Source organism: Hetaerina americana, unplaced genomic scaffold, assembly GCF_022747635.1.
Source record: "Hetaerina americana unplaced genomic scaffold, ioHetAmer1.1.p SCAF_5, whole genome shotgun sequence".
In the NCBI taxonomy this organism is placed as follows: domain Eukaryota; kingdom Metazoa; phylum Arthropoda; class Insecta; order Odonata; family Calopterygidae; genus Hetaerina; species Hetaerina americana.
Window position 1 is genome coordinate 94759641 of NW_027287095.1, and position 25308 is coordinate 94784948.

General features: G+C 42.4%; 1 protein-coding gene across 1 annotated transcript; it reads left to right on the plus strand.

The window, feature by feature from the left end:
* Positions 1-1182: 1182 nt before the first annotated feature.
* nvd (cholesterol 7-desaturase nvd) lies at positions 1183-25033 on the plus strand. Its single transcript, XM_071592605.1, has 7 exons — positions 1183-1383; positions 11586-11781; positions 14317-14514; positions 15301-15479; positions 18630-18872; positions 20459-20632; positions 24867-25033. Exons 1-7 carry the CDS (start codon positions 1183-1185, stop codon positions 25026-25028), a joined length of 1353 nt encoding a protein of 450 aa, XP_071448706.1. The 3' UTR covers positions 25029-25033.
* The last annotated feature ends 275 nt before the right edge of the window (positions 25034-25308 follow it).

The following is a 25308-nucleotide window of genomic DNA, read 5'->3' on the forward strand; positions in this document are numbered from 1 at the left end:
ACAGATGTTCCTGGGAGACGGAATGGCGGCCTAGGAAAATGGAGCCCGCTATGCGGATTTCACACGGAGTAGACTGGATCTGGAGTGAGGCGTACCCATTTAGCCGACCATCGGGGTCGGCTAATGAGGTTCTGTCAGGGACGATTGGAGGACTCGAAATACCTAAATGTATGGCAGCTTAGGTGAAGTGATGTGACCTAGGGGGGAATGGATTTAAACATTCTGGCAGGTTAGGATGCGGAACTATTGAATGTTCAGCGATAGAAATAAGGTTGATATCCAAAATTCAATGAAAAACGCAAGTAATCGTTTTCATTTCAGTTGGTTTATGGATTTCAACTTTTATTCTGATATTGCCAAATTTTGTATCGTTTGTTTTCCCCTTAGAATTTACTTTAGGAAATGCTAGCAAATTGACGATAGATTATTTGTCCAAGTGAGGTCTCTAATAAAACATTTACATTCTGAAAAAATTCACGCATTTTTCAGAGTTCTACTCGAAGTTTTCCGGTCATGGCGGCCCTCGATTGGCTAGTGATAAGTCTCCAAGGAATATCGAACGCAAAACATTCCTCTACAGTCTGAGTGGTAAGCTCGGACGACCCCAGGATCACCCACGCCCGATCGAGCGCCCCTGGAGGCCTTGATCAGAGCTCTCGAGGATTTTGCACGCCTCCAGGAGCCGCGATGGCGTGGAAGACATCACGTATGTCACTCGGCCGAGTTTAAATTATTAATGCCGAATGTCAGTGGCTGGGGACGATGGCACATTTCCTTCCACCTGCTCACAATTTGCGCTGTCGCAACCTCTTCCGCCTCTAGCGTCAACGTCCCCCCTTCCAACCCCACCACGCTCACCCCCACCCCGCTGGAGATAAATATGAAGCAGAATTGGCCTCTCTATCTATCTTCTCTCCCTTCCGCGTGTAGGTCTCGCCGAATCCGAGACGGTTCCACGGGCGAAATGGCGTCGGCCGGCCGGCGGAGACTTCGACGGTCGAAGGCGGAGTGATACGCGGTCGCCCCTCCACCCCGAGAGACCCTCCTTTCCCCGCATGTGATTATCCCCCGCCGCCGGAGCGCACCTCGGCCACTGGAGTGACGTCCGCCCGACAGACGGGGCGTATACAGCGGGGAGAGTGAGGCCTCTCATGCGCGTCTCTCTTCGTGTTTGTTCGTGCCATGGCGAACGCGACAACCCTCGAGGGCGGCGGCTGGCTGCTCTGCTCGGGGGACGGTGTCCCCCCGCTCGCCCTCCACGTGGCTCGGGCGTGGGTCTCGCGGCTCCTCGCCACTCGGCCGGACGCCCTCCTGGCGTTTCTGGTGCTGCTCGCCGTGCTCATCGCCTGGCGCTACCTCTTCACGCCGATCGAGTGGAACCGAGTGAGTACCCCGAACGCAACAGCATTCGAGGCCAGGGTTCGATCGCTGGGCGACCACCTCGTTTCAAACCCTGTGCAGCGTGTGAAGTTCGCACATTCGGGTTAATTTGCTATCCCTTTGTCGCCTGTCGTACCCCAGGAAAGCCCTGCTACCAGAAAAAGCTCGCGACTTCGATTTAACCGGGGCTTATCACTGATTCGACGAGAGTGTTAGACTTATTGGTCCCCCAACCAATAAGTCAAACACTCTACCGATCCCATTTGTGCATTATTAAGTGATTATAATATATGTAAACATACGTGAAAATTAAATATTAGGTCAATGCCTTTGTTTACTACTAGTGAAGTAAATTAAACTCTATTCATATTTTCTAAATATAGTATTCTGATTAACAACGTCTCAACGATGTGTGTTATAAAATCTAGAACTTAAGATAAGTTAAAGCAAATCAGTAAATGCATAAGTTTGGCGCGCCTGGAACTTTCGTCTGTTGTTAATATTCTGGTTGTGATGGGCGTAACTCATCAGTAGAGCCCTTTTGACGCGTCGTCCAACTGGACTTTTTCCAACGCAAACCAAGGCCCTGGCAATCAAAGCTTCGGAAGGAAGAAAACGTAAGGCTTTTGGTGTGCAATGGCGCGTGCATCCTTTCATAAAGGCGACAGAAAAGAGCTACGCGAGCCATTCCGCAATTGTCACAGAGGAGGGGAGGGGGCAGATAGTTAGGCGTAAGAGAAATGAGATGATATGTGTATCAAGACGGAACAGCCGGAAGCTTCAGGAGCGTATGGCAAAGGTTCGGCGCTGGGTGCAGAAGAGAAGAGGGAGTTGCTGTCGAATTTAAGAACTACGCATTGTGATGAGAATCGCGAAACAACATGACCGAGTTTTATGTTTACTTTTGGCATTCATGCTCATTATATTTCCATGAATCGCGAGCACACACGGTCGTCTTAATTCGTAGCAGTGGGAATGGCTGCATTAAGAAAGAAGAGCTATGGAGCCAGAAATGGGAGGATTAGAAAACCGTGGTTTTCTCGACGTTTGGCGACGACTGGTATATGTGTTGAAAGCTATATGCGTTGAAATATATATGCGTTGAAAGATATATGCGTGGAATTCCACTTGACAGCCTGTACTGAAGGTCTGGCAATTAGACCGAAGTATTAAAAGAAAGCAAGGCCAAGGGATTCAAAGAAATAGATTTTATTTCACCAAAGCTCTTTCAACCTCTGGAAATTAAATCAGACCTCTCATTGTGGGTAGTCAACATCTGCCTAGCCTGTATACCATAAAATTCTTACTTTGATTCCAAATCAACAGTTCAAGAGATTACAATGAGACGTCAATCATGAATGTTGAAAAACGGAAGAGAACAAATGTTTGTTGAAGCTTCCGGCTGATACATAGAGTTAAAAAGCAAAGAGATGTAGTCATTGTTAAGTGCATTACCGAAGGATTATGAGAAGTATGGGATGAAGGTGATCACAGACTACCTATTTCATGAGATTCACCCTTGAGTAGGAGAGCTAAGTTAATTGTTAAAATGGAATTGGGAAAACCAGGACAGGAGGATCTGTTTACATGATATGGAAGTATTTTTGGAGAAAATTTGCGCAAAGTGTGAAAACCGAAAGACGAAGTTTGTGAGAGAAGAATTCGCAGGGAGAAGGGAACGTATGACAGGTGCATTAATTTAAGTCGTACCGAAAAGATTGGTAAAAAATAAATCGGGGCGCAGGTTGCATTCCCTGGGCTAAATCTAATGAAGAAGCAGATTTTTCTCTCGGCTTGCATACTTGCATTCGGTCTCACCCCTGGTGGATTTTTAAAAAAACCGACCAATATCTGGGGATGTCGCTAGCCTAGGAAAGCCTGGGGAAATGAGGTTAATTAATTTTCTCGACAACTCAGAGGAATCACAGGAAAGTTTTTGGGCGTTATGAAAGAAATATTTTTACAATTTTTTTGGAAGGGACATTTGCGATCTATAATTATCAGTGCGTTGTAAATTGAACGATTCTCGAACGGACAATTTCTGAACTACACGTCTCATGATACATGAGCATCTTTTTGCGTTATGTAGAGGGAATATATAGGAATAGTATTCGCTTCCCTGGTTTCCTATGAATAAATTTCTTACGTTTTTTTATTTAATTCAGAGATTTTTTATTAAGAACACCGTAAGATATTTATATATGTTTATGAAATGTCCAAAATTCCGTTTAAACTGACAAAAGTTTCTTCTAGAAATGAAGAATTCCCTATTGAGCCTTGGGAAGTCGGGGACTGTGTGACGGAGGGCTGGATCCACTCGGTCCGGTCACTTAGATGCCCGCGTTATCCTGTATATTGGAGGAAGAGTGCGCCGTGATAGATCTTCCTTCTACAATCGCCAGTCCTGGGCATCTTGTTTCCCCTCTCTTCCGGCCGGTCACTGATTAATTCGTGCCCCAAGCCTCCGTCTCCAATGAGACGAATCCCATCTGCATCGCTGGTTCTCGTCTATATCTTCCGTCTTCCTTTCTGCGAATCGACGCGTCATTATTCTGCATCGCTCCATGTCGTCGCCGATTCATCTGCAGCAGCTTTCAGTTCTCTTCGACTATTCCACTTAGACTCTTGAATGACTTTTTTTGTAGATGCTTGTATGGGGCTGTCTTTACTTCGTTCCTCGGATTCTTTTAGTTCTTCTATCCATCCGATGATGGACATTTGTTGTCCTTTCCGTCACATCCCTTATTTATCCCTCGAGTTGCTCTTCGGATACCATCGCTTCGGCTCTTGTCTCCCTTCCGTTCCCCAGACCCCCGTCCATATACACTTCCGATATCCTTCTCCCCGACTGCCCCTCCTTAATTCCACATTCTTACAATACTACATTTGGGAGTGCCATCCTTTGATTTTTCCAAACATTCATCTTTTATGCTTCTAGCATTTCGTTTCGCTATGTCTTCGTATTTCATTCCCCTTCATCGCATTCGCTCTAGCGACAACTGTTGTTAAGTCGACCCTTGAGCGCTCATGCACTGTACATACAGGGTTCGTCCGGAAAATAAGTGTACTGAGCTCAGGAAAAAAAATTTATTACACTTTTACATATCTTAAGCTAATATTCCTCAAAATAGGACCCTTGTGAGTCGATACACTTGTTCCAGCGGCGTTCCCATTCCTGGAACGCTCCCGCGAAGGCATCATCGGGAACCTCTCGAAGACTCTTCGTCGACCTCTTCTCTGCCCTCCATGAACATCTTGTGCCACCGAAAGATCATGTTTCTGGACATGGCTGACTCCCCGTAAGCCTGGTTAATCATACCGACAGTTTCGGTAGACGATTTCCCAAGCTTTAGCGCAAATTTGATGGAATAACGCTGCTCCAAAAACTTCGGCATCGCGTTCCGTGACGTGGGTCGAAGCGTGGAGGTTCGCGTTAACAGAGCTCCTCACTACACCACAGCTCAGATCCGACTGCCTTTTTCAGCGTCGCTTGCCAACATACCCCCCTCCAATCGCAGCCCGTCAGAGCGGTGCTGGGCGCGCCTGGAGCGGCGCGCCCAGCCCAGGAGTCAGTACACTTATTTTCCGGACGAACCCTGTAGGTGTACTGCCATTCCGTCGTCCACCCTGAAGACCACCCGTTGTATGTATGTAGTCCCGCCATCAAGTGCTGTGTGAACATGAGTGAAGTGCAAAAATCGAAGAGGATCTCCCAAGACTGAGAATTTGAAACAAAACTTGTAAATATTGCAATGAACAGGAACAAAATTGGAAGCGAAAAAATAAATTATTTTTCCATTATTTACATTTGAGCAGCGAACATTTGGGATGTCCTTCTGCAAGGCTTACACCGCTACTAATGGACACCCCAAAGAATTTCTAGATTGCGGTACACCTCAAGATCTTTGCGAAAGAAGTCGTACTCGATCATAGAAAATAGTGGAGTCGTATGTCCCTCACCCCCACCTCTCGCTCCGCATCCCACGACGGCTCACCCACCCCGGAGACATTCTCTGAGGGGGATCGAGATGGTGCGGGAGCTAACGTACTGGCTTCCCACCCAGAGGGCGCGGGTTCAAATCCCGGCGGTGTTGAATATTTTTCAGAGGTATCTCGATCCCTACTTGAGGTGCTTTGTGGAGGGCACTTTGAGTAAAGTACGCCGTCCGTCGGATGGGACGTTAAACTGCGGACCCCTTGGCGCCTTTCGTAAAGAGTAGGCTAATGCCGACGCCGGGTTTCTCTCCACCCTTCATCCTTTCCTGTCCATCCCCTATGGCGCAAATGACCTCAGCTGTCGGTCGCCTCCCCTCAAAACTACTACTACTACGACATTCTCTGATCGATCCGACCACCACCCGGCCCCCACGGAAAGCCTCCGCCGCCCCTCGGTCCATGGTACCTCGCTCCGCCCCCCCGCTTGAAAACTTCCTTTTAAGAGACGGTTCCCGTTCCTGCAACCTCTGCCCCTTTGGCCCCAATTGGACAATGTCGTGCACCATTTCCCTCTCCTCCTCGCCATTAGCCATCACCGCTTCTCCTCCAAATCTGCGCCACTCTCCTCCCCTCTCATATCGCTTCCCCTAATCGATTGTCATTCGACCACGACCCCCTCTCCAATTCAGAAGTGAATGCTGCTTTTTTTATTTTGTGTTTTTGCATGCCACGTTGACGACCAGGACTGCGTAACAACAGCCTTTTGATTCCGCCACTCGACATCAGTGCAATGTCGACTCTTCCGCGATGCGTCGCTGACGACGGTATATCTGAGACAATGCCGGTGTTTCAAATGTCAACAATGTCGCTTCGAGATCTAATTTCACGTCTACATCTAATGTCGCGTCAATACTGTTTGAATCTCTCTGTCTGTCGTCTCATCTGCGAAATTATCCCTTCTACGTCTTTCCTTATGAATCCAGCCTTACTTTATGTCGCCCTCGAGAACGTCATAAGTTATGGTTTCCACGGAGGCAGGTTATTTAATAATTATATCTGGCCAATTTTTTTTACAAAACTCATATTCATATTCTATTATTTATTTCTTGTAATGCACATCCCATCAAAATTTCATAGCTGTTGTAATTAAGCAAATATTCTAGTCGCTACTTATACTAATTTGGTTAAGATTGCAGGGGAGTAAATTGACTCTCGTACATTATTCCTTAATGCCAACAACATTCCGAAGCGCTGCAAATCCACGATTGAAGTGACTAGCTACATTGGTGATAGTGTAATTGCTACCTGGGTGGGATGGTGGTAAGCGTGCTTAACCGCCAGCCCGCGTGACAAGGATGTTAAGATGTCCAATGATGTACGTATGTGTCATGTGGTGGCTTGATTGATCGAAATTGCTTGAACCTTTGAGTTGCCGATGTATATTCCAATGTAAGTCCAAAAACCACAGTGCATCGCAATATTACAGAAGATATAGCCACGGGAAAGGTGTGTGCCAAGATGGTCCCCTAAGTACTTTCAGAAGACCAGCTTGCGTGAAAATGTCGCGTGCTCTCTTGGGCCGTTGTGAAAGTTACCTACAGCCCCGATGTGGCACCGCCGGACTTCTTTTTGTTCCCAATAATAAAAAGGAGCTTCAAAGGCCACCATTTTGGAATGCTGTATAACATCAAAGAGCCCGTGACGAGGTGTCTGAACACGAGGTTCCCGTCGACGCCTTCGAGGACTGGCAGAGGCGCTGGTATCGATGTTCCGATGCATAAGGGTGCTATTTTGAAGAATTTTAGTGATTTGTACTTCGATCTGCAATAATTTTTTTCCCGAATTTATTCAGCTTATTTTTGGGGAAAATCCTGTGCAATACACTTAACATTAAAAGGTAAAATACCGAAACAAAGAGCGAATTCAAAGAAGCGGCACTTTAAAAGGGTAAAGTAAGAAATAATCGACGCATTAAAACAATAAAAGGGAGCATTAAGGAGGGAGGCAAGTTTAACACATTAGTGTAATACGTCAATTATTTCCAACTTTCACCTTTTGCCAACGTTTTTTACAATCCTTGAAGCTCTTCAAAAAATCAATTTTTGTGATATTTTTCAGCTCCTCCTTCGATGCAGTCTTTATCTCGTCAATCGTAGCGTAGCGTCGCCCTTTCATGGGCATTTTCATTTTTGGAAACAAGAAAAAGTCACTCGGGGCCAGGTCCAGTGAAACTTTCACATTCGACCGAACTCGGCGCGTTTTTTCGGTCTTGGCTCGTGCTGCAGGTTCCATCGGGATGATTGAGCTTTAGTTTCCACGTCATAAGCATAATACCATGATTCGACCCTCTGGAGCAAATTTGGGTCGTCGCGGACAGAGTCCAACACCTCATAGCAATGTTAATGCGGTGCTGTTTTTGGTCGAAATTGAGCGATATTGGTACAAATTTCAAGGCGACCCGTGTCATACTCAAATCATTGGTAAACATCGAATGGCACGAGCCAATCGATATGTTAAGGTCCTCGGCAACTTCTCCAACGACGATTCGACGATTGGCCAATACTATTTCCTTCACTTGTTCATATCAATGTTTTCGTCTGTTGTTGACGTGCTCGGGAGTCCGGCACACTCTTCGTCCTTCACATCTTCTCGGCCCTCAGAGAACATTTTGTACCACCGATAAATGTGGCTTCGGGCCATGGTAGCTTCTCCATATGTCACAGTCAACATTCGGAATGCATCTGCACACTTAATTTCGTTTTTCATACAAAATTTGATTCTGTGATCCATGTTTTGGAAGAGGCAAAAATCGAAGACAAGCCAAAACCCGTCCAAGCAAAACAGCTGTCAAGAATTAACTGAACATTCAAAATGGCAGAAATTTTCGACATGCGTACCAACATAACGCCACAAAAAAATCGAAAATGAATTCTACGTAACCCGAGAAAATTCAAAATTTGCGATACTTTTTGAATAGGCCTCGTACACTTCGTAGTCCAATTAGTTTGAAATTTTGGACTACTGACGGGAGGAACCAGGTTCAATTCCGGGTTAGCCTCTGGGCACCTTCAGTATGATCCAAGGTTTGTGCATTTTTCGTTACAAGGTCTTGTTCCAACCATTCTCCAGCCGAATCCCGATAGCCAAAAATATTATCCGTGGTTCAAGTCCCGGTCAAGGAAATCTTTTTGCGCTTGTGAACCACTCGATTCCACCTTCCCCAACATTCTTGTCTTTTACGTGCATTCCTATCCCTTTTATCTATGTCCATTTGAATGAATGATTAAATATATACGAGTATGTATGTATATATATATATAAACGCAGATGTAGATTTTTAGACCATAGAGACCGTTTCTGAAGACGACGGCCGAGCCGTCGAAACGTCAAATAACATATTGTGAGAGTCCTTTCTTGGTGTCTCTATGGTATAAAATCTGCATCTGTATTTTTATATATTTGTGCGTCGCCGAAGAGCGTTCCATTTCGAAGATAATTCTGCCTCACTCTCTTCTCTTCCTATCCCTTCACACGCCAATTCCCACAACCTTTCATTCGACCAGTGTTTTGCTCTTAGCATCCTAGAATCCCTACCTGATTCAGCCATCAATATAGAGGTGAGAACTCGTGAATCCGCCTACATATTAGCTTTCCGTTCTTTCAAAATTCCCACCCTTAACCGCCATCTTTAATTTTCCTCCCAGCATTCCCTCCACACCTCCGCTCCCCGCCCATACCCCTTTCCGCTCTCCCGCATATTTTCAGTCTCACTTGAAGAAGGCCTCTGAGAGGGCCGAAAGCTCGAACAATTTACCGTGTGAGTGTCCTTTAAAATGTTGCTATTCTATTCATTTGTGTTATATTGTGTCAGCCCATTATATATATATATATATATATATATATATATACATATATATATATATATATATATATATATATATATATATATATACATATATATACATATATATACATATATACATATATATATACATACATATATATATACATATATATACATATATACATATACATATATATATACATATATATATATATATATATATACATAAGAGCATCCGCCCGGCAAGTGGAAAGATCCGGTGTTCGAGTCCCGGTTGAGGATATTTTTTAACTCTTGTGATCCGTTCGATTCCGCCTTCCCCACCTCTACTGTGTTCGTCCTTTATACGTGTTCCTATCCCTTTTCCTTATATATGTTTCTGTATATATGAGTATTTATTCGCCGTTTGGCGGGATTTCGTGTTTGAATATATATACTATATATAGTATATACATATATATATACACATATAACATTGATTGTGTCGTCAAAACTACGTATGTGAGTGTCCTTTCTTTGTGTTTCTGTGTTTAAATGTCTTAAGCAATGTGTCCCCTCTACCACAGTCTCCAACATCCCACTGCCGGTCAATACCCCCTCCATCCACTTTTCCTGCCTCCATAGGATTTCTCCCAACAAACCACTCTCTTCGCCCACCATGCCAAGTACTTCCTCATTTGTTTTCTTCTCGGTCCATTTCACCTTCTCCATTCTTCTCCACACTCACATTTCAAAAGCCTCCAATCTACGTCTACCTTCCTGCTTCAATGACCACGTTTCCGCGCCATACATAGCTACGCTCCATATCAATGTTTTTACGAGTCTTTTCTTAATATCCTTACTCAACGTCCCTGTCGTCAACTCCCTCCTCCTTGTGAAAGCCTCTTTGCCTGGCGCAATTCTTCTCCTTAGGTCCCTACTACTTTGACCGCGTTGGTCCAAAACACTTCCGAGATACGTAAACTGTTCTACCTGCTCTAGTTTTTACCCTCCTATTTTAATGTTTAGCTTAGCCTTTTTCTTTCTAGAAAATCGCATAACCTTTATTTTATTAATATTGATTCTCATCCCATACCTGTCGCACTGAATTTCCAATTCACTCAGCAATGCTTGCAACCCCTTGGCTGACTGACAAACTAAAGCTTGGTCCTCAAAGAACCTAACTGATTTTACGAATTCCCCACCCACTTTCATTCCTACCTCCAGTTCCTCCCATGCCTCTTTAATCATTTCCTCTGCATACAAGTTGAACAGCAACGGTTATAATGGGCAACCCTGCCTTACACCTCTTCCTAACACTGCCTAACCGGACTCCCCGTTCCCCACTCGCACCTGAGCAGTATGAGACATGTACAGGTTGCGGATTAGCCTCCTTTCCCTCCAATCTATTCCTATTTTCTGCAATATACTCATTAGTTTTACCCAATTCACTCTATCAAACGCTTTTTCGAAATCTACGAAACAGGCAAATACCTCCTGGTTGTATTCTATATTCCTCTCGATTAATAATCTCATTGCTGCAATGGCATCACGCGTACCTCTCCCCTTCCTAAATCCAAACTGATCATCCCCTAAGTAATCATTTGCCCTACTCTTTATCCTTTTGTTTATGATCCTGAGAACAACTTTAGCTGCGTGGGATATCAAACTTATCGTCCTGTAGTCCTCACATGATGTAGCCTTTACCTTTTTCGGAATAGGAACTAAAACTGATCTCACAAAGTCTTCCGGCCAGATTCCTTCCTCATAAATACTACGGATCAGCCCATATAGCCTCTTCCTCCCACATTTTCCTAAGCATTTTTAAAGTTCCGCGGGAATGTTATCCACCCCCACGGCCTTATATATACACACACACACACACACACACACATATATATATATATATATATATATATATATATATATATATATATATATATATATATATATATGTATGTATATGCCCTTTCTATCTCATCGTCGAGTATCCCTGGACCTAAGCTATCTTCCTCTACGTCTTGATCTTTTTCAATGTCTAACTGTGTTGGTCTGAGTTCTTTACTATACAGTTCTTCTATATACCCCTTCCATCTCTCATGGATCTCTCCTGTGTGTAGATATTTTGCTAGGAGCCACAAAATATTTATTTAGCAGCTGTGTCCATCCAAAAACCTACCTTAACCGGTATATTACCTAATAATAATAATAATATTTTATAAATTTAATCTCTTTATAATATATGTGTATGTCTATATATTTATACACATATATGTATACATGGGTTTGTGCACTCAAATATAAACTTATGCAGATGAAATATAAGTTAAAATGTTTTGCAATTTAGTTGAGCAGAGGAAACAAAAAGAACGCTTATCTAATTGTGTGCATGTCGCACGCCGGCCATCGCGTTCTCTCTCCCTGCGGCCCGACGCTGAACGTGCAGTCCCTGGGGGAAGTAGGGTTCGGCCACCTGAAGGAGGAGAGGGGTGGGGGACGGTCTGCAGCGCGGGAGCGGGTGCGGCTGTGTCGTCGGGCGCGGCTCCTCGGCTCCCTGCCGCCAGCGTTCCCCAACGGCTGGTTCGCCCTCGTCGACAGCCACGAGCTGCTCTTCGGACAAGTGAAGCACGTCTCCGCGCTCGGTGAGTACCTCCTGCACCAGCTCGCATCCCTCGTCCTCTCCACTGCCCCGAATACGTGTATGTACTTATTGTCATGGTGAAACAGGCACTCGCTGCTTGCCACTTCTTTGCACGCAACTTATATTCTAGATCACGCGGACCGTCGTCTGATCCTATCGGTGAGTTCATTTAAGTGATGGTTGAAAACAATAATGAGGAAGGCAACGGTGGACCACTTGTTTCACCTACCCATGACGAACTGGAAATTGAGAATCAATATTGGCAGCGAAAGGACTCTCTCTATCCGTAGGGCCTTGGATCGTGCCCGGCAGCGGGCGAGGGAAGGATTCCGCGGTCGTCTTTTCACGACATCCTTGCCCAGCGAAATCGATAGGAGCAGCAGAGTAGGGAATGGGAACGTTAAGGGCAGGGAAATGAGATAGTGTGAAGTGTAAGATGGAGAGAGGAAATAAAGATACAATGGGACCGCGCGAGGTGCATGGCAGGGGAGCGAGGACTGCGAGTAATGCACAGCGGAGGGGTGGCTACCTGTATAATAACGAACGAAGGGGTTGGAAGAAGAGTAGTTACGTAGAGTTTAGCAATTCATAGAATGTTATCAGTAGAGTTAAAAAGATGAACCAACGAAATAGGTTATTGCTCATGTCTGCACGTCGCCAAGCAATCACAGGGAGGAAGAAGTTGGGAAGTGGAAGGGAGTAAAAAGGGAACATCGTTGCAAACACTCAATGATAAGGCTGGAAAAATGATAGTTGAACCGTAAAAGATCCAAGAGAGGTGAAAGGGATACATAGAACTACTCCCCCGCTACACTCCCTTGCGGCGGCTTGCGGGGTATTATGTAGATGTGCTGTATGGTAAAGAGATTGCTAACTTATACATAGTCAGAGATTATGACGTAGATGGGGATAGGTTCGGTCCATAGGGAATTAATTAAGGGGTTACATTAGGGCTTACTCGATGGCGAAATGGAATGGGGGCATTATCGGAATTGAAATAAAATAAGTCCGTGAGGGTAGGCCGCATTCTCGCGGTACTACTTTAAAGGGATAGAAGGACGCGGGAGTACGAGTTTCTATGGACTAATTCGTAGCATGTTGAGAGAGGAATCTGGCGGAAAGATTTTTCGTCAGATCAGTGTTAGCTCCCATTCCAAAAAAAAAGGGAAAGCCAATGTGAGGATTACAGAACAATAAGTTTGACTTCGCACGCTTATAAAGTTGTTCTCAGGATCATAAACAAAAGGAAAGAGAGTAGGGAAAATGATTACTTAGGGGATGATCAGTTTGGGTTTAGGAAGGGGAGAGGTACGCGTGATGCCATTGCAGTAATGAGATTATTAATCGAGAGGAATATAGAATACAACCAGGAGGTATTTGCCTGTTTCGTAGATTTCGAAAAAGCGTTTGATAGAGTGAATTGGGTAAAACTAATGAGTATATTGCAGAAAATAGGAATAGATTGGAGGGAAAGGAGGCTAATCCGCAACCTGTACATGTCTCAGACTGCTCAGGTGCGAGTGGGGAACGGGGAGTCCGGATGGGCAGTGTTAGGAAGAGGTGTAAGGCAGGGTTGCCCATTATCAACGGTGCTGTTCAACGTAAATGAAATGAATGAAAAAAGGAAATGTTTAAAGAAGCATGGGAAGAACTGGAAGTAGGTATGAAAGTGGACGGGAAATTCATAAAATCAGTTAGGTTTGCTGATAACCAAGCTTTAGTTTGTCAGTCAGCCAAGGGGTTGGAAGCATTTCTGAGTTCAGAGCGATAAATATGGGATTAGAATAAATGTAAATGATACTCAGGATATACGATTTTCCATAAAGAGAGAAAGACTAACTTAAACATTTAATAGGAGGGCAAAAACTAGAGCGGGGGAGACAGTTTATGTATCTCTATGGAAGTGTTTTGGACAAAAATGGTCAAAGTAGTGGGAAGATAAGGAGATGAATTGCACTAGGCAAAGAGGCTTTTAGCACAAGGAGGAGGGAGTTGATGATAAGGATGTCGGGTAAGGATGTTAAGAAAAGGATCGTCAAAATTTAGATATGGAGCACAGTTATGTACGGGGCCGAAGCATGGTCTTTGAAGCAGGGTGATGGGCATAAATGGGAGGCTTTTGAAATGTGAGTGTGGAGAAAGATGGAGATGGTGAAATGGACAGTGAGGAAAGCAAACAAGGAAGTGCTGGATATTGTGGATGAGGAGATGGGATGGCTGGGAGACATCAAAAAGAGGCAGTAAAGATGGATTCAGAGTTTTCTTCATTCAAATCGCATTTGCCCGAAGCATCTGCAAAATCCCATGCAGATGGACAACGCCGTGACAAGGAAAAAACTGCCCGCATACACATGTACATAGAAAGGCCTACAATACGAATGATATCCAGTGACAGTTGTACGGATAAATTAGTCCGGCGATGCCACGCATAGACCTTCGTACTCGTACTCTCTATATAAATGTGTGTGTTTGGGTAAGAGTTCAAATGCACAAGGAACTAAATGTGTGTGTGTGTGTGTATGTGTTTTGTCCCCAGGAGAGAATTTCGCCGTGTTCCGCGAGGAAGAGGCTGCCGGGGGCCGGGTGCACGTGCTGGGCGCTTACTGCCCGCACCTTGGAGCCAACATGGCGGCCGGCGGTCGGGTGCGGGGCGACTGCCTCGAATGCCCCTTCCACGGGTGGCGCTTCCGGGGCGCCGACGGGAAGTGCGCGGCCGTGCCCTATAGCGCCAAAGGTGGGCCAAAGGTCTTTTCGCACCACTTTGGATTAATGAAGGATCTCAGGTTTTCCCGGCGTATGGTATTCAAGAAGTTCTCTCGGGTTTCCCACCGGGTCAGGTTGCAGTACACCGACGTTTCGAAGGCTGACTCTGCCATCGTCTTCAGGGTGAAGACGATGGCAGAGTCAGCCTTCGAAACGTCGGTGTACTGCAACCTGACCCGGTGGGAAACCCGAGAGAACTTCTTGAGCACTTTGGATTAGCCTGAAATTTAACGCGGTAGTGACGCCACGTTCGCACAGACTATATAAGCCCTTTCAGAATCTCCCCCGCCGTCTCCAAATCATTTGTCGACTCTCAATAAGATTCCTTTGCGGTGATTATGATTTTCTTTAAGATTAAATTGATTTTTTCAACACTTTCAACTGCAATACTTTCCCTTTAAAGTGCCACTAAGTAGTGCAATTCTTTTTGTCGGCTGAAATTCGGATTCAGCCGAAGATAGAGTTCGTTCATATAGAAGGCAATAATTTTAAATAGGGGATCAAATGAAGTTGTTTGCATTTTGTGACTGGAGTTCTGGGGAGTAATTTTCAGTAAATGCTATTACTACGCTTGGTTACACTATGAGCCCCTAAAGTCTGACCAGAAGGGTGAGCTTTGACTTGATTGCCACGCTCATCGCAATTTTGGAGTTACCCCGCCCCCCCCCCACCCTCGACCGCTGCGGGTGTCGTTGGTGCAATCGGGTCGGGTGACGCCCGCTAACACACACCCGTCCGCCTCTCTCCCCACCGGCAGTGCCGGACTTCGCCCGCGCGCAGCGCTGGTCCTCGCGGGAGGTAAACCGCGTGGTGTTCGTGTGGTACCACGCGGAGGGGGAGGAGCCGTCGTGGGAGCCTGAGGCCATCCCCGAGGTGGACGGCGGGCAGTGGCTGCGGAAGGGCCGGTCCACGTTCCACGTCAACTGCCACATCCAGGTGAGCACAGAAAATACAAACTTCCTTCACTTCCATGTGATCCCTTGGGATAACGGCTGTCGTCAGAACGTATCGAATATTTCCATAGTTGTTACTTCATATCGATATTTGATTTCAACAGCCATGGATCGATGCCTTTTCCGTAGAAAACGTGGTGGAGAAATTTGATTCAGCAAAGTCGATACATTTGGCTCACGATTTTTGCGTAGTTTGTTTATCTGTTACCTCTGGTTGTTTTGCATTTAGAGGGCACTAATTATGTAATACTATATAATAATACTATGTAATAAATATAATTAGGCCTTGTTCAACATTAATGAATTTTGGCAGGGACATTTGGTCAGCCTGGACGAGAAAGAGCTCTCAACTGGCACCTATAACAGCCCCTGCCCTTGTTTAGCCAACGCACTTGTGTTGTGCATTTCCATCACCCCCATATGCCCCTACCAACTACACAAGCTGTGCCAACTCAATCATCCACCCAACTGTAAAATCCTTACTGCTGGCCTCTACCACCAAACAAAAGTTCATACAAACCACTGCCATTCTAGTGAGGGAGGTAATTCAAACCCCGTGGAAAAGAGGAAATTTATTTTTAATAACCCAAATTACTCTGTAGATTTTCCAATGTACTGACCAGTCATCGTTGAATCATTGATTTAAACCTTTTGTTATATTTTGAAGCTTTAGATTCATTCCTTATGGCAAGCTCAATTATGTGTTTGCCTATCTTTAGTTTCAGAGAATATTGATTAGTGCAGATACTCCTTTTATTAATTTTTGACTGCTGATCACTATTGATAAAGGCCCAATAAATTGGATTCTCCATCCTTGATGCTATGAAAGCACTTGAATTTTTTAAATCAATATGTATGGATATTGCCACAGGCATAATAATTTCAAATTTAGGGGTTGGTGTGATTTAGGAAAGAAACCTTCCATGTTGAAGATGTAGGGATGTAGGGGGCTCTTTCCAAGGATTGTATGACACGTGTAAAAATGTAACTATCAAGTTGAACAAAATGCATTTAGGACTCCTGGCAAAGTTAGGGGATAATAGGAGAATTTAAATGTTATGATTTATTAAATTAATTCATTTCATCGTTAATTCATTTCATCATTAATTCATTTCATCATTAATTCATTGAATGAGGATTTTGTCTAATTTCTCAGAAATTGAAGCATTTGAAGAATTATATTGTTATGTAAATGTTGCAGCATGAATGGCCAGGAGGAGAGGAGGCATGTGCATGAGCTCGGGTGACATTTTGAACGCTGGTTGTGAACCTGTAGATACATTTTTTGTCCATGCAAGTTCATCATTTAAAAAAATTCAAGCATGTGGTGTTACCTGTGTCAGGAATCAAAAAACATGAATTTTACACTAAATTAGCTCGGAAAAACCATTTGAACATATTCTATTTTTGGTTTTTACAAAATTTTATATTTTGCTTGATATTTTTGATAAAATTAGGAGCAACAATTCAAGCTATCTCTTTTGACTCTCCAAGGCCATTTATAATAATGCTCATTCATTGGCCCACCATTCACAAACAAATGCATGCACACTATTCCCAAAATTATATTTTTCAATAGAAAGGAATAAAATTGGACAGTCTGGCTCTTAGGGCCTTCTTCTTTGAGATCATCCAGCACAATATTGACCCTGACCACCATGCATCATGCATTGGTTAGCGAGCAGTTGTTACGTGTCCACCTCTTTGCCACATATTCCAGAAATCCCTTGTGCCTTCCCACCCCGAATAAATTGCTTCGCAGAGAAAATGAAAAATGTTTTCCATGCCCTGAAGGGGTACTCCCGGACTATGTATGCGAAGAAGTCTGTGCTGGATATTAACAATGGGGTAATTAAACCAATGATTACATATGGGAGCATAATTTGGGGGGATAAAGCTCTGTGCAGCAGAATCTATGAGGAACTACAAGAGACTTAGCAGACCCGCTTAATTCCAAAAACCTAGTGCTATAACACCGTAAGCTCTGCAGCACTTAACAGAATTGCTTTGGAATTTCCATTTAAGTGCATTATTCTGGAATGAGTAGTCAGAGAAGAGTTGAAAAGGGGGAATGCTACCACTTACTGAGGAATGGAATTCAGAAGTGAAGAAGACCCGAGAATTAGCACACTCAAGAAGACGCTAACATCCATCACCGAGAAGGACTTGGAGAAGGAGTGAGTTGAGTTGGGGAAAGGAAGAAGTACCTTTGTAATATTCTCTGATTTAAATTCCAGGACAAGCATGGAACTATAGTTCTTGAGAAAAATCTCCTAAATTTTGACAGAATACAGAGGGGCTTAAGGCTTATCTCGCGAAGAAAGCCAAACAGAAGGGGAAAGGCTGATAGGAATGCAAATTTCAAATACATTCATACCCAGAATCAGGGCATGTATTAAATTTGAGGCCTGAAGATAAAAACTCGGGCAAAAAATGGGTCAATGGACAAAATCCCACAATGAAACAATATATTGCTGCTTAGAAAATGAAATGTGTGATAAACTGTGTAAAACTTTCCTGGGTTGAGGACAGGAAGAGTGGGAGAGGGATGGAGACAAAGATCATAATGGATTTCATGAAAGAAAATGGCAAGAAAGGAGTTAATTGACTGAAATAAAAAAAGACCATGGTCCAAATGTGGTACGAAGACTGCTCAACTGTAAGCCACTTGCACTTAAATATTCAAAAAATACATAAATAGTTTTTAGCAATTAATAATGTGATAAATTCGAACAAATGTGCACTCTATCACAAATGGATGTGCATAATTAAGTTTATAAAAGTAATGCAATAAGCAGAGGAATAAATAAAAGGCTTATTTTTACATCAATTATCAATGCAATGTAAACTGAAGAAATAACTGAAAATTTTTCATTAAGTGGAATAAGCCAATGCAGCTGCTATCATCTTGATTGAATAATCAATTAAATTGAATACCAATAAATATAAGAGAGTTAGGAGTGACTGGGCATCTGCTGCCAACCCATTTCTCTTTTTTTTCAATCGCAAAAATTGAATGCCTACTCATAGTGTCCAAGCTCATCCAGTGTCTTACTGCCACCACAAACTGCGATTCTGATGCTGAGTTTGCATGCCATTGTTTCCTTAATTGTTTGCTCATTTCCATTGGCAGGAAATCCCGGAGAATGGTGCTGATGTGGCCCATTTAAATGTGGTGCACGAACCACTGCTGACGAGTGGGGGTGACCTACGCCGCAGCGGGACATCCAAGGGCATTGCAAAGCATGTGTGGGAGGCCTCGTGGGCCGCAAGCCGTGAGGAAGGCCTGGAGCACACAGCCACGATGAGCCTGAGGCATGAATTGAGGTTCCTCAACAAGTTCCTAATAATGGGAAATGATGTGAAGGCCCACCAGGTGAGAAAAGGTCCCCTTGACCCAAGTTGTAGGCCCCTAAATGGGAATCTCTGCAACTACATGTCGGCACTCTGAAATTTCCCTTATTCAAGGGTTACAGGCATGATATATCTTTCTAAATCAAATGCTATTGTGAACCATGTCCCTAAAAGATGGCAGTTGAATGCAGGTAGTACTGTTCACCCTCATTGTTCATGTGAGATGCAGCATGGCTGAAGGAAGAGGGTGCAATTGTCCCACACAACCTTCATGTTGACTAGCATCTTGGTCAATCTGAAGTTACACACATTGTCCAAATTCTGCTGCTGGTGGTGGACAGACCATTTTCATCCAATCTATGAGGTTTATACTTACAATACCTGCACTTGGCCTTGTACTTAGATACCCACACAGGTACCTTGTGCTCTGTCTCATGGTAAATTTTGTGTGCTGATTTTCTGATATGTGTGACCTGGACTTCAAGCTTACAAGCCAGAACATATTCAATTGAGGAAAAATACAGTTCATTCAATGAAGAACATAATGTATTTTTCCACTGTTCTTTATTTTGGTACCACTAGTTTCAATGCTTAGGCGTCATCATCGCGTACAAATTAAGTGAAGTTGCCGGCCATTTATATACCATTCTTGTGGAGGCAGGGATGGGTGAGAGAGCGGGGGGGGGGGGGGCGGGGGAAGAGGAGGCGTTGTGATTGGCATTAATGGACCGCAACTTGACTGATTTGTACCTGATGATGATGCATAAGCATTGAAACTAGTAGTACCAAAATAAAGAACAGTGGAAAGATACATTGTGTTCTTCATTTAATGAGCATGAACATCCTCAAAATCGAGCCAGAAACCATTGAATACAAAAATACAGTTTTCAAAAATAGAATACTTTGTGCCTTTAAACTTAATTTTGGATAATTAGAGAATTTTCGTGGCCAAAATTATGCTAATTTAATAAAGTCAGATATATTCAAAAGTTATCAAATAATAATATGGATTTTCATTGTAAAATAGCATTACGAGGTCTGTCTGGAAAGGATCCAGCCGTGCAATATTTTTAGAAAAGTAGTCTACCTAGAGCAATGAGTTTTTAGTCAAACTTGAAGTACTCCCCTTGGGACACTTTGAACCTAACCCAGCATCTCTTCCACTTGACAAAACAATCGGCCAAGTCCTATTTTGGAATAGTCATCAGCTGCCTCGTCGCCTTTTCTTTAATCTCATCAATATCAAGAATTTCAAGCTGCAGTTGCAGGGGAATAGCTCCAAGCCACAAACGATGACCCAGATTTCTAAAAAAAGATCATAACTGAGCATGTATTTCATGGGCCTATGGCTATGGTCCCAAAACAAAAGTCCAGTCTTCCCAGCAGTTGTGTGGCGAGATAAAGGAGAATGCAATGAGGCAGCAGATGAACATTCTAGAAAAGGTCTTTGCCGATTGTTTTGAAAAGTGGAAAAGACCCTGGGATAAGTGAGTGAGGTCCCTAGGGTTTTAAAACTATAACATGGCTGGATAGTCTTAGAACAGATCTCACGTAATGCAATCAATTGCAATATTTTAAATTCTATGTCCATGCTCTTCCCTTTTGCAGATAGGTCCTGGTTATGTGGTGCTCAACATTCAAACATTTCTTGGGAGAGTAATAATATTACAGACAGTCACACCGGTTGAGCCGATGATTCAGAAGGTTGTGCACAGGATATATGGGTCGAAGTATGTCATCCAGCCATTTGCAAACTTCATGTTCCTTGGAGAGACAATAATGGTAAGAGACATGATGTCATATCCTGTCACTAGCAAGCATGGTTGTGTGTGCTCTCACATCACCCTGGAGGTGATTTCAATGATTTGGAAAGTTGTCAAACTTAGGGGGGTCAGAGGGGTCAGCAGCCCTAATGGCCATCCAACTGAATGGGTTGCTGCCAATGGCCCATACTAGGCTTTCTCAGGATCGCCTACAACATAGTTGGGCAACCTGCAGGACACAAAAAATTATATTATATATTATTATAACAGAGCACAAAAATATATGTAGAAATATGCATGTTTCTCTTCGGCCTTCTTCAGGTCAGACTAGAAGTTTTCAAGTAGAAGGGATGCAACTGCTATGGAGGGGGCGAGTCCAGGGCATGCCGTGAAGGATAGGGGGGGAAGTGGTAGAGGTCTAATGTAGTTTCTAATCATGTTTTTTCTTGTTCTGCTATATTATATATTTGTTTATTTATATGTATTCAAGGGTTGTTAAAATAATATTTCTTTAGATAATTTCAGCTTCACAAGCTGAAGTTATGAAAAAAAGTATACCTCTTAATGCATACCTCTTAAAGCGGGCCATCCAGGTGCTTTATTTGCCTTAAAAGGAAATATGCTTTCCTTAATAGTCACATCCTGGCTGACCTTAATCACCTTTTTCTTTGAATGCCATAAGTGGTGACCAATAACACCATTAGGGTGTCCAAAAAAACTATTTGTTCTGCTCTGTCATCTGACTTCTTGGTATCATTCATTCTTGCCCAACCTTTGCATTCAGAGATCTGCAAGCTTTCCTATTTTCTTTCTTTTCTGGCCTATCATTTAGAGAATCTAGATGCCTGATGCTTGTTGAAGGATATCAGCCTCCCAACTGCACGGTTTCGCCCCCAAACATTTTGCTCACCTAGACCAGCAAACATCTCACAACATCTTTCAGGGTTGAAATCTATTGCTAAGTTATACCATTTTGCAGGGAGTAATAATTTACTGGGAGTCTATGAACAGCAACAATTTGTTCAAGTAGTCTCTGCTCTGATTGTTTGCAAGAAGACTCTCCAGAAGGTAACTTCTATTTTGAAATAAAAGATGAACCTAGCGACAAGACAAAGTTTTATTTTATAAATTTGAAAGGAGCATTAATAAATTATTTTTCTACAAAGATATTTTTAGATAGATATTTGAATACCCTGCAACCCACTGCTACGGTGTGTGGCAGGGGCTGAAAACACATTGGGCTAATTTTGACCTGAATATCACCCTACCGTGGTTGGACAATATTATTCTGATCCCTTATAATTTGTGAAATAAATGGAATCTTAAATCTATCTGTTCCACGATTAATCTGTCTAAGTTTATTGACATGATCTTGCCTACCTACAGTACGATGGGGCTAATGACACATTTTCAACATCATTGCTAAAGAGACATCCTTCCAATTTATGCAAGAGATTTAAGACTACTTCTTGTATTGTTGGGTACAAAGAGTAGTCATAGGAGTTAGCCAAAATGCAGCAGAATTTCCTTCAGGTGTTCCCCAGGGAAATTTTATTGGACCTCTTTTCTTCCAACTTTACATTAATGACATTGACTCCACAGCCACTCGTGAGATACATTTATTTGTCCTAGACTACTGCTGCAGTGTGACCCTTTGTCAGCCTTTGATGCCCTCCATCGATAGATTCAATTCACTTAGTGATATTCCTCAAGGAAATGTAACTTTCCACATGACTTTCCACCATTCATATAAAAATGAAGAGGTTAACTTCCTTCACTGCATTCACTATAATTTCTTCTTTGTCAAATTTTTTGTATCTATGGAGTCACTTTTCTTCCAACTTGCAGAAAGCCAATCGTCAACAATTTGTGGCATGTGTAAGGCATTGTACAGTTTTATCTTGTATCCTCCATGTTTCTTAATATCCAGAGCAGTTCTTCCCCTACCCTCATCAACTACAGTATAATTGTTGGCAGTAGACTCTAAGTGACCACTTTCCTTATTATATTCTTCAAAAAGGTCTAAATTAGGTCTAATATGGTCCATTGAATCTGAGTCTCCCAACCACATACATTTATTAGCCAAGGAAGAGTGTTCACCATTTGCACAATATACTTTGTATGTCTGCAGAGCAGTTGTTGCTTTTTATCCTCATTAGGCCCTTCCTTTGGTTCCATCATGATTGGTTTGAATTTTTTTCAATCTCCTGTTAAATAACCTCTCTTACCACATGTAAAACACATGACAAACTTCAGTTTAAATTCAAAATTTTCCTTCTATATTTCTGCCATAAAATATTATCTTTTCTTGAACAGATTTTCAGAAATTTCATTTAATCCCAACCTCTTTTTCAGAGCCAAGGCCTTGCTATTTCCTACAACATTTCCTTCCTTCCTCTCTTTTGACTTATTTCTCTTCCAGCAGTAGTTTTTCTTTCATGTTTCTCATTTTAATACTGTCTTCATCATTCTCTCAACTACCACCAGACTTTAACAGGTAGGCATTGGTAGACCCATCAAATATTGCATGTTTAGAATTTGGTCTGACAGCTTGAAACCAGCCTAGGCCACCTTTCTCTTCACATCTTGTTTTTTTGCAGTATAATACGGCATACACTATCAGTTTTGGTTATGTTCATTAGAAGCCTCAACAGCATTACTGTGTGCAGTAGTCCAAATCCATTTGGAGGTCTCCTAACATTAGCCAAGCATCCTTTCCTCTGTCATGCTCAACTATATCCCCCAGATAATTGTCACTCATGGTTAGCATTAAAGTGACAATTGCCTCCACTGGTTACATATTCGCGCTTCAATCTGACTCTATTCCTTACCAATAATGCATCTGAATGAGGGCTGCCTTGGTATGTGTAGACCATGTGATTTGATTGTCTTCTTCCAACCTTGTGATACTGAACTCATGATGCATCAAAGACATAATTAATTCATTCTCTTCATCTGTTTCTATCAGTATTTCTTAACCATCACATTGTTTCCTATTCGTCTAAAGTTTCCACATTTCACTGTGTTACAATTTCCGTTCTGGGTCCATAAACTTGATGATATTCACCTTCTTTTACTCATGTGACCTTTATAATCAGAATGTAGTTCATCCTGTAGTGGCACATGATCGGTAATGATAGTGACACATGATTGGTCACCAGGGCAAAGCATTGCTAGGTCAATAAACATACCTTAACCATGACCAGCTAATTGGGCAATGATTCCAACTAAGTATTGACTGCACTTAGCAACACCAAGTCTGTGTTCTAGCAGTTGCAGTCCTCTTCTATGTCTTATTTTTAGCTTCTGTTTTCAAGTTTGCTTCGCAAGGAATGCTTATGATGCCTCCCAAACTGCCAATCTTGACAGTTGCCACAGTGAGCCAGCTCCTGTGGTTACGAAGATTCATTATCACCCTTACCCACCATCACTAATTGGATGATAAGTATAGCATTTTCCTGTTGCCTTCTTAAAAATAAATTGAAACAAGATAGCATCACGTAAATTGCCAACCCAGTGTGCTCAAAAAACTTTGCAACCTGAGAGTCCATTCCTTTACATTGAGAAGCAAACGCACATGCCTTTCACCTGGTTGTATTTCGTAGACTACAAGATAGCTTATTAATGTAAATCAAGTCAAGTCAACTAACAGAAAGAGAGTTATTTCAATTTTAGTACATCTGATATGATATTTCTTTTTTTGTCAAGATATTTTGTGTCATTCCCATCTCAACTAATGCTCAAAGGAATATATTGGTTGGCTTCTTGGAATATCACACATTGGTCTTGGATGAAATTTACTATGCAATAAAATTGTCTATTCACATAAAGCAGTAAGGGTTTTGGCTGAAATGAGTTTATTCATCTAGGTAATCTGTGTTTTAATTAATTATGCTTTTGAATATTCTACTAGATGAACTATCTTTAAAGGTTAAAATTTGTGTTTGAAAATTTTCAATCAGTACAACATAGATGTTGGCTTTTGTTCATTATCTTTATGAAGAGAGACAAAAGGAAAATGCTTCTCTGTTGGAAAAACTTTGTCCTTGAAAAGCCTCAGCATAGCAGAGATTAGAAGGCACAGTGGAAAAATTAAAATTGGTGGGAGAATCTAGAATAGTTTTTTATTCATTGCATGTATTGTATTCTAAATCTCTCCATTTTTTTAATTATTTAATAACCCATTGATTAATTAATTAACATTCCTATTTTTTAATATTAGGATATTAATTAAAATTCTAAATATCTTCTAGTTTGAACGTGATGTAATGGTATGGAATCACAAGTTATATCTGGACAAGCCAGCCCTTGTTAGTGAAGATAGAGCAATTAATCACTATCGCAGATGGTACAGCCAATTCTATTCTGAGAATAGTCCACGTGTAAGTATGAAGGACAGGTCTCTAGAGTGGTGATACTGTTGGTGGCAATACAGATATTTCTGATTGAGGAAGAAATTATGATTGCAGGGGGTTTGAACTGCTATGGAAAAGACATTGAATTAAATGAATTTTATTTTATTTTGCTTTCCATGGAAGAATTCTCTCTCCAAAAATCTCATCTGATATTAATATGGAAATACACATTTTCAGTGGTTGCCGGTTTATATTTCAAAATATGATGTTTCTGTAGTATTTTATAGTCAGTCAGTGTTGAGATGCAAATGTTATGGTTGTTAAACTCGTGATAATGGGA